The sequence below is a fragment of the Pipistrellus kuhlii genome, unplaced genomic scaffold (genome assembly GCF_014108245.1).
Source record: "Pipistrellus kuhlii isolate mPipKuh1 unplaced genomic scaffold, mPipKuh1.p scaffold_m20_p_49, whole genome shotgun sequence".
Taxonomy (NCBI): Eukaryota; Metazoa; Chordata; class Mammalia; order Chiroptera; family Vespertilionidae; genus Pipistrellus; species Pipistrellus kuhlii.
Window position 1 is genome coordinate 615,135 of NW_023425550.1, and position 12,260 is coordinate 627,394.

At 44.2% G+C, this 12,260-nt stretch overlaps 1 protein-coding gene across 10 annotated transcripts in view; it reads left to right on the forward strand.

Annotated features, from left to right (window-relative positions):
- The window catches only part of MTMR1 (myotubularin related protein 1), a 62,731-nt gene that overhangs the window by 31,661 nt on the left and 18,810 nt on the right, over window positions 1-12,260 (forward strand). For all 10 annotated transcript variants that reach the window (XM_036413076.2, XM_036413066.2, XM_036413074.2 and 7 more), the window contains 4 exons: window positions 558-659; window positions 969-1,052; window positions 2,487-2,636; window positions 3,670-3,858. In XM_036413076.2, coding sequence (XP_036268969.1) covers window positions 558-659; window positions 969-1,052; window positions 2,487-2,636; window positions 3,670-3,858 — 525 coding nt within the window. The remainder of the gene's footprint in view (window positions 1-557; window positions 660-968; window positions 1,053-2,486; window positions 2,637-3,669; window positions 3,859-12,260) is intronic.

A 12,260-nucleotide genomic window follows, 5' to 3' on the forward strand; every position in this document is an offset into this window, starting at 1 on the left:
GGAGGGTGCAAGATCTATAATTGATTCTTTCAGTAGTTTAAAGCTTACCATTGATTGTGTGTCTCATATCTTTAGGAAGTAAATGCACAGGTCCTGATGTACTAACTTTGTTCTTGATTCCATCTGAAGAGTTTTTTTTCACCATCACATGTCCTCTGTTTTTACACTGGGCCTGACCTGTGTGGCTCAGTGGTTGAGTGTTGCCCCATGAACCAGGCGATCACAGTTTGATTCCCACTCAGGGCATATGCCCAGGTTTTGGGCTCGATCCCCAGTAGGAGGCATGCAGGAGGCAGCCAATGGATGGTTCTTTCTCATCATTGATGTTTCTATCTCTTTATCTCCCTTCCTCTCTCTGAAGTCAATAAAAACATATTTTTAAAAAAGGAAAAAAATCTTGTTGGAGGTGTTTTTGTTAATTGCCTTTTTTTAGTTGGATCAAGATAAAGTATAACATGAGAAATAAACAGAAATATTTTATTTATCTCATAGCATGGTTCTGACTAATCGGTACTCAATACACATTGAATAAATGAGCTTTGCTAATTATTTAACAGGATATGAGAAACTTGCGACTTGCTTATAAACAAGAAGAACAGAGTAAACTAGGAATATTTGAAAACCTCAGTAAACATGCATTTCCTCTTTCCAACGGGCATGTAAGTACACTAAAATAAACCTTTTTGCACACCTTTGTGGGGGTCCAAAATTTCATGCTTAATTATTCCCTTTTTCAGAGGTTGCCTTTATCTGTTTTCTCTCTGTTGAGACTAATATTAGAATATTTAAAATTCAGTAGTTTTGTGACATGATAAGAAAGCTGTATATTTGGAGCTTCAACATTTGCAAATTAAAAGAGGAATCTTAATACATTCAGCTTATAACTGAATGAAAAGCTTTAATAATGGATATATGACATAGCAAAGAAATGCTGACATATATTTTCTGTGTGTTTTTTTAATATCCAGACACTCTTTGCATTTAACTATAAAGAAAAATTTCCAGTTAATGGATGGAAAGTTTATGATCCAGTGGCTGAATATAAAAGACAGGTAAAGTATGTTGCTTATCAAAACTAAAAATAGGTTAAACATCTTTTTCTCTTCTAAAAGGTTAGAAATGTTGTGGGAAAGAAACCTTTTGAAACAAACTGTATATAGACATAATTTACCTAGCTTGTAGGTTCTTCATCTTTATGATGTCCTGTTCCCCCTGTGGCATACCTTTGACTATGCCACATCCCTTTTCCAGAGACAAGTGGAGTACAAGAACTGGGGTTTTAAAAAGAAAATTGACCAGATGGTTTTTATTAGATACTAGAGGCCTAGTACATGAAATAGGTGCACAAAATTCATGCATGGGGTGGGGAGGATCCTCTCATCCTACCTGCACCCTCTCACAATCCGGGACCCCTTGGGGGATGTCTGACTTCACTGTGGGATCAAGCCTAAACAGGCAGTCGGACATCCCTCTCATAATCTGGGACTACTGGCTCCTAACTGCTCACCTGCCTGCCTGCCTGATCACCTCTAACCATTCACCTGCCTGCCTGACTACTCCTAACTACTCCTGCCTGTTTGCCTGATTGCCCCTAACTGCTTTGCCTGCCTGCCTTGTTGCCCCTAACTGATCGCCTGCCTACCTGCCTGATCACTTCTAACCACTCTGCCTGCCTGATCATTCCTAACCACTTGCCTGCTTGCCTGATCACCCCTAACCACTTGCATGCCTGCCTGATCATTCCTAACCGCTTGTCTGCCTTCCTGATCACCCCTAACCACTCACCTGCCTGCCTGATCACCCCTAACCGCCTCTGCCTCAGCCTCCGCTGCCACGGTTTCATCTGGAAGGACATCCAGAATTATGTCCGGAAAATCGTTCAGCTGTCTGATCTAATTAGCATTTTATACTTTTATTATTATAGATTGTCATAATGAATTGATGAGTAACGATTAAAACCAATGGTTTAAATTATATTTTAAATGTATGACATGACTACATCACTCTATTATGGTATTTCTCTACCAGTAACTAGTGCATTGTCAGTTTCAAGATGTTCCAAGAAGATTATTTCATGATATTTAATCTTTGTCTCCACTTTATATTTGGTATGGTGATATGTATTACTTATTTTAGACATTGGAAAGAAATTTCTGTCTCCAAAGGACTTTCACAAGTATTTTTGAAGACAACACTATGCTCATTCTTTATAAAAACACTACAAGAAATGTATAGGACTGGGATTCTAGTATATAATTTTCATTTTTTTTTTAGCATGCTTGGAAATTCTTATGCTTCATTACATTTTAAATGGGTAAGCAATGGGTCATATTAGATAAATATATATTTAAACTTTTAATTAGCACTGAACAAATTATGAACAGATTTTAGCACAAAATAAGAAATGGATATGGTTCATGCTTAGTACTTTTCAAAAGTGTAAAAGTATGCTTTCCCCCTCTTCTTTCTTCTTTAACACCCTACAGGGACTGCCAAATGAGAGTTGGAAAATAGCCAAAGTAAACAGTAATTATGAGCTCTGTGACACTTACCCTGCCATCATTGTTGTGCCAACTAATGTAAAAGATGATGACCTTGCAAAAGTAGCAGCCTTTCGAGCAAAAGGCAGAGTCCCTGTAAGTAATAAACATTGTCATTTAGGTATAAACATATTGTATTAGATCTAATATGGGAAGAGAATAGAAAAAAATCTAGTGAACCAAATGCAAAGTAGAAAAATAAGTCTAAAAACCTGAACACATCTTTGATTCTCAGGAACTACCTAATTATGTTTGCTGACTGCCTCATATGACTTCACATTACTAAGTACAAGGGTAATTTCAGTTTAGCTCACAAAATGTAGAACATATAACAAAAGATAGCAAGAAAGAGTTAGCATGCTACTGCTTTAATGGTTTGTGTCTCTGGTTTTATCATTTCATTTCAGAGAAATACACTCTTTCTTGGATGCTGAGTGTAAGGCTGCAGCTGCATGGGAGGGACACCATTATGAAAAGAAACAGGAGTAAGCAGGGGATGAGTTTTTTAAATAGCTTTATTGAGGATTAATTGATATACAAACACATGGCACATGTTTAATGTATAAAATGTGATGAGTTTAGACATATGCATACCCCCATGATACTGTCACCACAACCCAGGAGGGAGTGAACATTTTTGAGCCTAGACTTTGCAGTCTGATACAATCCTGATTCTCTTGGCCACAGGAGGAAAACAAGAGGTTTGGGGTTATAGCTTTAGATTTTATGAGAGACTGTATATTCACTTTGTCCTTATCTTGCCACATATATCATTGTTGAGATACAAAGCTGTTTTTCAATTAGGAGACAAAACAAAACTGGTCAATCAAATAGGAATGGGGCTTAATGTTAGTAACCTTTTCACTTAGTTTCTGCTTTTCTCAGAATCATAGAAGTTTAGATGTGGAAGGGGATTTTTTATAGCTCATCTAGTCAGACTTCTCTTATCCTGACCCAAACATTGCATCTCATAGCCACTATTGTTGCTGTGATTTGCCTGACCTCTCCACTTTGAGGAAAATATACAGAAGAAGCTGTGCTTGAGAAGAGAACTTGTTTTTACTACGTGGTATTTAGAGAACATACTGTTTTAGGAACTGTACTCATATTTGTTACTTACACACGCTAGGTGTTGTCGTGGATTCATCCAGAAAGTCAGGCAACAATCACTCGGTGCAGCCAGCCACTTGTGGGTCCCAGTGATAAACGCTGCAAAGAAGATGAAAAATACTTGCAGACAATAATGGATGCTAATGCACAATCTCACAAACTTATCATCTTTGATGCCCGACAAATCAGTGTCGCCGATACCAACAAGGTACATTCTTGATGACATTGCAGAACCAGTAGGTCTTGTCTCAGGTACTGTCTGTAAATTGTTATGCAGTTCAAATAGCCATTGACTTCCTCCCCACCTGAAGGTGTAATCTTTCCAAATAGCCCATAGCTTTCCCTCCCTGTGGATGTCTCATGTGAGTTGGGATCTTGTCTCTCTTATTGTTCCCCCACAATCCTGTCTGCTGAGTTAATTAAGCAAAGACCCAGAAAGAGAATTACCACCAAAAGAAATAAGTATCTTAATGAAATGATTGTAAGGCCCTTGGAAGTCCCTTTAATCTTGGAAATATGATAATTGCTTGACTAATTCATGTCTGGTCTGAAGGCCTATTAGAATGGAGTCAAATATGGGAAACTAGGGAAATACACTGAGTGGCCAGATTATGATCTCTGAATGCATAATAATCTGGCCACTCAGTGTATATCCTACATAATAAAAGGCAAATATACAAATTGTCCCCTCAACCAGGAGTTTGACCAGCAGGCAGGCCAGCCAACCACCCATGTCCCCTCGCCCTGGCCAGGCTGGCCGGACCCCACCCATGCACGAATTCATGCACCAGGCCTCTAATATAAACACTCACATACACACACACACACACACACACACACACACACACTGAGTGGCCAGTTTATTATCATCTCTGTTCAGAGATGATAATAAACTGGCCACTCAGTATATAAAAGTTTCTATATATCACATGGAGCAGTAGCATCTGCAGACCACTCCATTTGATTCCCAGTAGCTGAAGGGGACAGGATCCTTCAATAGCTATGACATCAAGCCTCCAGTACCCACTATCCAAATAGAAAAGGCTCTGACCTGAGTCATTTCTACTTCCCATGGTTGAGTTTCCAGCAATGTGTTACTACAGATAGGTATTTGGCAGTCAGAGGGCTTGGCCCCTTCCACAAATAATTTCAGGTATCAGGAAGGTGGTGATAGCCCTTACCATCTCATGTTATTTTGGCAACAAACATGTAATAATCACTTACTAAGAGGAAATACCACAACAGACCAGGCGAGGCGCTGTTTACAGGTATCAATTCATTATGCTGGGGGAACCAGGAGAGGGAATGGCCAGGCCTGATTGTGAAGCTGGGCAAGGCATCATGAAGGAGACACCATATGAGCTGACTTTGGATGGTTAGCGGGAGGAGACAAGCAGGGCATTCTAGAGAACACATGTACCTACTCAACCATATGCCAGAGCACGCCATTCACAAGAGTGGCAAGAAGGAAGATGTCTGAGAGCATGGAAATGACCTCTCATGTTCTCCTCACCAGTGCTTAGGGAGGTCTTTGTTTCTTTGGGCAACTTGAACCTCTTCTTTCCTCGGTGATTATTTTGTTGACTACAACCTCCAAAAAACCACCCTCCCATCTCCCCCCATCTCACTCTGGAGAGAAGCCATTACCTTCTACTTCAAGGAGCAAATGAGCCATCAGATACTCCATTTTCCTTAAGCACTGGAGTGCCTTCTATGCGCCAGGCATTTGCTAGGTATCGGGACAGACACGCTGAACAAGTAGTTGCAGCAACTGCCACGTGGTTATCCTTGGAGGTATGGAGGAACATGAAATATGCTCCGAGAGAGCATAGAAGGAAACTGGTTATTTGCTATATGACTTCATCTTTCTGCACCATGATCGCCTAGTCTCTAAAGAGGCAGTGACAGTAAACCTGCTTCTTGGAGTGGATCTAAGACAACTGTAAAGAGCCTAGGATATTACCCATCCCTGTGAGAAAGCATTCGGTTCAATTTAGCTGTCATTGTTACTGACCTCAGGGTGTAACTGCTCCATTCTCTTAACTTTTATGACTTTCACACCCTGGATTTCTGTCTCCAGCCTGCCTGGGTTGGTCTTCTTCACTGGTTCCTCTTCCTCTTCCCGACCTGCAAATGGCAATGCTCCTCGAACTCACCCTGGGATCCTCTTTTCAACTTCGTGCAGTCTCCTCCTATGCCAGTGGTTCTCAACCTTTCTAATGCCGCTACCCTTTAATACAATTCCTCATGTTGTGGTGACCGCCAACCATAAAATTATTTTCGTTGCTACTTCATAACTGTAAGTGTGCTACTGTTATGAATCATAATGTAAATATCTGTGTTTTCCAATGGTCTCAGATGGTTGAGAACCGCTGCTGTAGAGCCTAAGACCATCGGAAAACACAGATATTTACATTACGATTCATAACAGCAGCAAAATTTAAAACTCTATATGCTGAGTTTCATACCTAAGACAGAGCACTAAGTTAAGTATACAATTTTACCTATATGTTCCCCAAAATTCTGGTTTAGCACTTCTTAGTTGGGATTCAGGAATCTGTATTTTAACAACTCCACCAGGTGATTCTCATCATGAGAGAAGTTTGGGAAACACTGATGTAGAGCCCTGAGCCATTTACCTCACCTCTTCAGAAGCCTCAGGTTCCTCTTCTATGAAATGGGAGATAACAGTACCTCGTGTAGAGGGCTGTGTAAGGATTAAAATTAAGTGAGAAGAATGCATGTAAAGGACTCAGCACCATGCAGGGTACATCCTCAGAACTCGGTACATGATGTTGATAAGCTCACTGCCTCAGGTGTCTGGCCTGGGGAGTGATGAGTGGTGTCGGCTACTGAGATGGGAAAGACTGCAAGAGGAACAGGGTGGGCATGGAGATGAGCAGTACCTGAGTTTCCTGAGGCAGCTGTACAAATTACCACACACTTGGCACCTTAACACAAATTTATTCCCTCATGGTTTTGGAGGCCAGAAGTCTGAAATCTGTCAGGGTTGTGCTCCCTTAAAAGGGCTTCAGGGGATTATCTTTCCTTGCCTCTTGCAGATCCTGCTGGCTGTTCTGTGCATGTAGCCACAGCACACCAATCTCTGCCTCCGTGTCTTCACATGGCCTTCTGCTCTGTGTCTGTGTCCTCTCCTTTCTTCTAAGGATACTTAACTTGTGATGACATTTACGGCCCACCCAAGATAATCCAGGATTTCTCCTCATCCCAAGATCCTTAACGTAATCACATCTGCAAACACCTCCTTTTCACAAAAAGGTCATGCTCACAGTTGCCAGGGATTTAATGTGCATACCTTAGTCAGTTCCTCTTGCTACCCACATCTGATGGATCATTAACCCTTGTCAGTCTTCCTGTGTCTCTGACTTCCTGTCACCACTGGAATACTCTCTCAAATACATAAAACACAAGATGAAAGCTGTATTCACAGAGGCGATCTTCTAAACATCCAACAGAGCAAGGGTAGTTCATTGTGTTTCATCCAGTATGGAAAAGATAGAATCAGGACACCATGGAAGGGGTTGTTTCAGCTCTGGCTGATATAACATATCAGCATATATATATATGCCTAAGCAACTGAACAACTGGTTGACCAGTCACTATGATGCTCACTGTCCACCAGGAGACAAATGCTCCACGCACAGGATCGGCTCCCTCCTGTCTGGATCAGGCCTTCGGGGATTGGGTTCCTTCCTGTCTGGATTGGGCCTGCGGGGATTGGGCTGAAACGAGCTATCTGACATCCCCCGAGGGGTCCCAGACTTTGAGAAGGCCCAGGCCCCGCTGAGGGACCCCACTGGTGCACAAATTCATGCACCCAGGCCTCTAGTAAACAATAAATATTTACTTCTCACAATTTTGGAGGCTGGAATTCCAGAATCAGGGTGCCAGCAGATCCTGTGTATGGTGAAGACCTATTTCCTGGCTTCTAGATAGCCACCTTCTTGCTGTGTCCTCACACATCTGAGAGCAGAAAGAGGCCAGCTCTCTGGTGTCTTCTATAAGTAAGGTGACCAGACGTCCCGTTTTTGGCAGGGCAGTCCCAATTTCTAACAATTTGTCCCATGTCCTGTGGTGTTTTTAAAAAGATAAGCCAGTCAATGAAAGAGAGACACCACATGACCTCACTTATTTATGGATGATAACATTATAAACTGAAGAACCAAAAGATAGATATAGAGACAGTAAAGCAACAAGCAGACTGTCAAATTACAGTGGGGAGGTTGGGGAGATCAGGGGGAGATAAGAGATCAACCGAAGGACTTGTATACATGCATACAAGTACAACCAATGGACACAAAACTCTGGGGAGGGAGGGCATTGGTATATGTACAAAAATAATAATTTAATTAAAAAAATATATTAATTAAAAAAAAGTCCCGATTTTTGGAAAAAAATAGCCACATGGCCGCCGAAAACCGTATATTCCCTTCCCTTTCTCCTGCTGTTCCCTAGGTTGTCGTGCATTCTTTCAAAAAATCGGGACTTTTTAAAAATGCCGTGGGACATGGGACAAATTGTTAGAAATCGGGACTGTCCCGCCAAAAGCGGGACGTCTGGTCACCTTACCTATAAGAGTTCTAATCTACCCTCAACACCTAATCCCCTCCCAAAGGCCCCACCTCCTAATACCATCACTTTGTGGGGTGGGATTTCAACATAAGAATTTTTCAGGGACAGAATCATGCAGTCCATCATGAATAGTGTGGATTTCTGAGTCTGGGCACATGGGAATCCTGCCCTGGCAGTTTATCCCTTTGGCCCTTAGGAGTTGACTGCCCTCACCTGGGAGCCCTCCCTGCTACTGAGGATTGGCATGCTAATGGGTGGAGAGTGTGGCAAACCTTCAAGAATATTGAATAGCTGTTTGAAATCGAGGAAATCTGAGTACAACCTTCAGCTGGCTGCCGGTATTCAGGTTTCCTATTCCCAAAAGTGTTGGTATGGCCCTATCTCGGCTGCTATCAGCTTATTCTTGCAGACTTGGGGGCTGGTCTGTAACAGTGCCCCAGTGTCACTAGCTCCTATTCAGAGCCCTGCTTGCCCCCATAGAAAGAGGTCTGGTCAGCAAGTTATTGTCTTCCAGAACTCTCTTCTGACACTCTCTCCCTGTTCCAGCTGGGAGTATAGGTAGAGGCACTTCTCACCCTCTTTCCTCTTCTTCTGTCTCAAGACCTCCAGCTGTCTGTCCTCTGTGTCCTGGCTTGGAATGGGTAATCACACTCTTTTTCTTTTATAACCCCATGTCTTATTTTTAATTTTAAATATATGTTTATTGATTTCAGAGAGGAAGGGAGAAGGAGAGAGAGATAGAAACATCAATGATGAGAGAGAATCATGGATCAGCTGCCTCGTGCATGCCCCCAACTGGGGATGGAGGCCACAACCCCGGAATGTGCCCTTGATGGGAATTGAACCTGGGACCCTTCAGTCTTCAGGCCAACGCTCTTTCCACTGATCCAAATCCGCTAGGTTTTGGCTATAACCCCATTTTCTGATTGTCATTTGCCTCATTTGGATCTTTAGTAATTAGCTTCCAGGCAACAAACTCCCTTGCTATATGTCATCTTGTTTAAAACCACCTTTTGGCAAGGGCTCCATGATGATGGGCTTGATAAGCATGAGGCCCCACCCAACCCTTCCTCAGGGAAGGGCTCTGCCTGGCCCATGGCTGGTGAGGTGCTGGTGAGGCAATACTATATTAGTGCTTGAGTAACTTTGGGGGATGTTGGACAGGCACCAAGCTTTGCACGAATTAGCTTTAAGATATTTTATTTTATTTTATTTTATTAACTAGATGCCCATGCACTGGAGGGCAGGGTCCCTCAGCCCAGCCTGCCCCTCTCACAGTCCAGGAGCCCTCGGGTGGGAGACAACTGGGAGATTAGGGGAAGGTGACACCCACATCACACCTCTGCTGCTGCCACTGCCAGCAGTACAGGCCTTAGCCAGCCCTGGTTACCTGAGCCTTGGGCGGCTTTGGGCGCCTGGGCAGCTGCCATCTGAGGCTTGCCTGTACCTCAGGTTGGCCCTGGGCAGCTGGGGGGCTGAGGGCGTGGCAGTCAATTAGCATATTCCCTCCTTATTGGCTGTGGTGATATCACATCTTTGCGACAGTGTGAGGGTCAATTAGCATATTCCTTCTTTATTAGATAGGATATACTTAGCAGTTAATCCCCACAGTGACCCTTTGAGATTTTTACAGGTTAGAAATCTGAGGTGGCATTTGGGTGGCAGAACTGGGATTACAAGCCCACAGAGGTACCCAGGGACCGTCTGTTGGCATAATGGGGCTCAGGGGGCCTCTGTTATAGAAAGGTGTGATTGTGATGTCTAGAGTTCTGTAGTTGTTGGGTGGGACAGATTCAGCTTTTGCTGCTACACCTGTGGTGGATAAGCAGGCACTCCCAGGGGCTGCTAAAGGGGCACCCGCAGTGCGTTTGCCAGCAAGGCACACTGAAGCACTCTGAAGGGCCCTGGCACTGAAGCCACATTGAGGCATCTGTGGGGAGGTATCCAGGATGAGTGAATTCAGAACATCTAATGCTGAGGGGGTGGCGGTGGAGAGGAGTGTGTCCCTGTTTGTCCAATATTGCACCTAGCAAGAGCTCCCAGCGGCTCCCAGGAGTGCCCTGTGGATAGATGGTCTCAGGGCGCTTGCCTGTTGGAAATGCACCACTGTGGAGGTGTGTTTGCCTGTGCAGAGCTCTGACACACTCTGCAGGCCCGGGCACTGAAGTTGCACAGCTGAGGTGTCTGTGGGCAGTTATTCAGGAAGAGGGAGTTCAGAATTTCTACTGCAGGACAGAGCGCCCTTGTCTGTACAAAATCACACCCAGCGGGGCTCCCAGCGCTACCTATGGAATGGTGTGACCCAGAAGCGGATGAGGATGCGCGCTGGAAACGCAAGAATGCAGCATCCAGAGTTCTGCTGCTGGGGAGGGGGACGTCACATTTACTGCTGCTGAGCGTTGCACCTTTGGAGGTGGAAGTTCCAGGATCCTTGGGTCTGTGGGTGGGGCAGCAGGATTTGGGCTGGAGTGGCTGCTGGGTTGCAGGCAGTTCCAAGGCCTGTCTTGTTGGTGGTGCTAATGAGTTCCTAACAAAGGCCATTCTCCCCTTCAAGATGGTGTGGGCTCCATGCCCGAGTCCTGCAGTCCGGGGAGTACCTGCAGCCATGGTAGTCTCTCCCTGTCCAAGAGAGCCTGGTCTTATAGGTTTATATTTTTTATGAAAAGCATAATTATGCCACAGAAGCAGGTCTGGGCTCTAACCTGCTTTGTCCATATTGGTGTTCAAACAGTGTTCTAATGAAGTTTAAGTGTCCCATATAAATCTGTAGAATAACTTGAAGTATAAGCTTGCATCCAAATATACAAAAATTATTTTCTTTTTCTGTCAATCATGTTTGTCACTTACGGACTTATCAGATCATCAGCAACTGTTCCTACATCCAGAAGACCAGGCTTCCAGCCTCATACATAGCCTCTGGTCTTCCCCAGAACAGCTTTCTGAATTCTCAGATGCAAACTCCCCTCTCAGTCCTTAGCCTCTTGTGCCAGTGTTCACAGGCCACTCCACAGCTTGTCCTCAATGCATGGACCTCCAGACCCCGCATTCCCTCCTATTTCTCTCGGCTCTTGGAATATCTACGTGATCCTGCCCAGCCTGGGCTCCTTAGGCTGTCTAGTCCAATGTCTTCTGACCCGCACATCTTGGCTCATTAGCCCTCCAGCACTCTTGCCTGACCCAGTTCACTTCTCCTGCCTGCCTTTCTCTTGCCCACAACCGGGTCTGCTGCGTGTTCCAGGAGGATAAGAGGCTCACCATGTGCAGGTTGGCACCACTCCAGATTTTTACTCTCCAGATTGGGCCCTCATCGCTGCTGGGAAGTTTTCCCCCCTCAACCACCTTGTAGACTCCCCAGGAGCTGTTTCAGCCTCTTAATGACTCTTGTCTAATGTAGGACCCAGCTCTAACCCCTTCATCCTCAACAGCTGACCTTCCTTCTCCACAGAGGGCAAACCAGTCCTCAGATAGGAACTCCAACTGCTCCTGCCACCACACCTGGAAACTAGCTTGTATTGCTGTCTTTGGCAGCCTCTTGCCTCCTGATATTGTGGAAGGGGTGGCCTCCTCCTTGTACCCTGCCATTAGCCGCCAGCCTCTCCACTTGCTCAACCATCCCTTTTCTTGCTCTGGGATCTTTGACCTTTCCCCTCCACTGACTCCTTCCCTTGAAGTCATTTTCATTTACATAGGTAAGCCCTCCCTGGAATCATCATCACTGTCTCTTTCCAGTTAACTCCTCCTGCCCTTTTATAACACTTGATACCCCTCAGTGCTCACTGCCTCTCTCTCACCCCTTAAGCTATGTAAACCTAGCCCCCATCCCCATCTCTACTCAAGCTGTTCTTGGTAAAGTACCCAAGTGTTTTCTTGTCACAAAATCCAATGTGTAATTTTTTTTTAGTTCTTTTCCTTGTTTTCGTGAGCTTTTTTAAAAATATATATATTTTATTGATTTTTTACAGAGAGGAAGACAGGGATAGAGAGTTAGAAACATCAATGAGAGAGAATCATCATTCA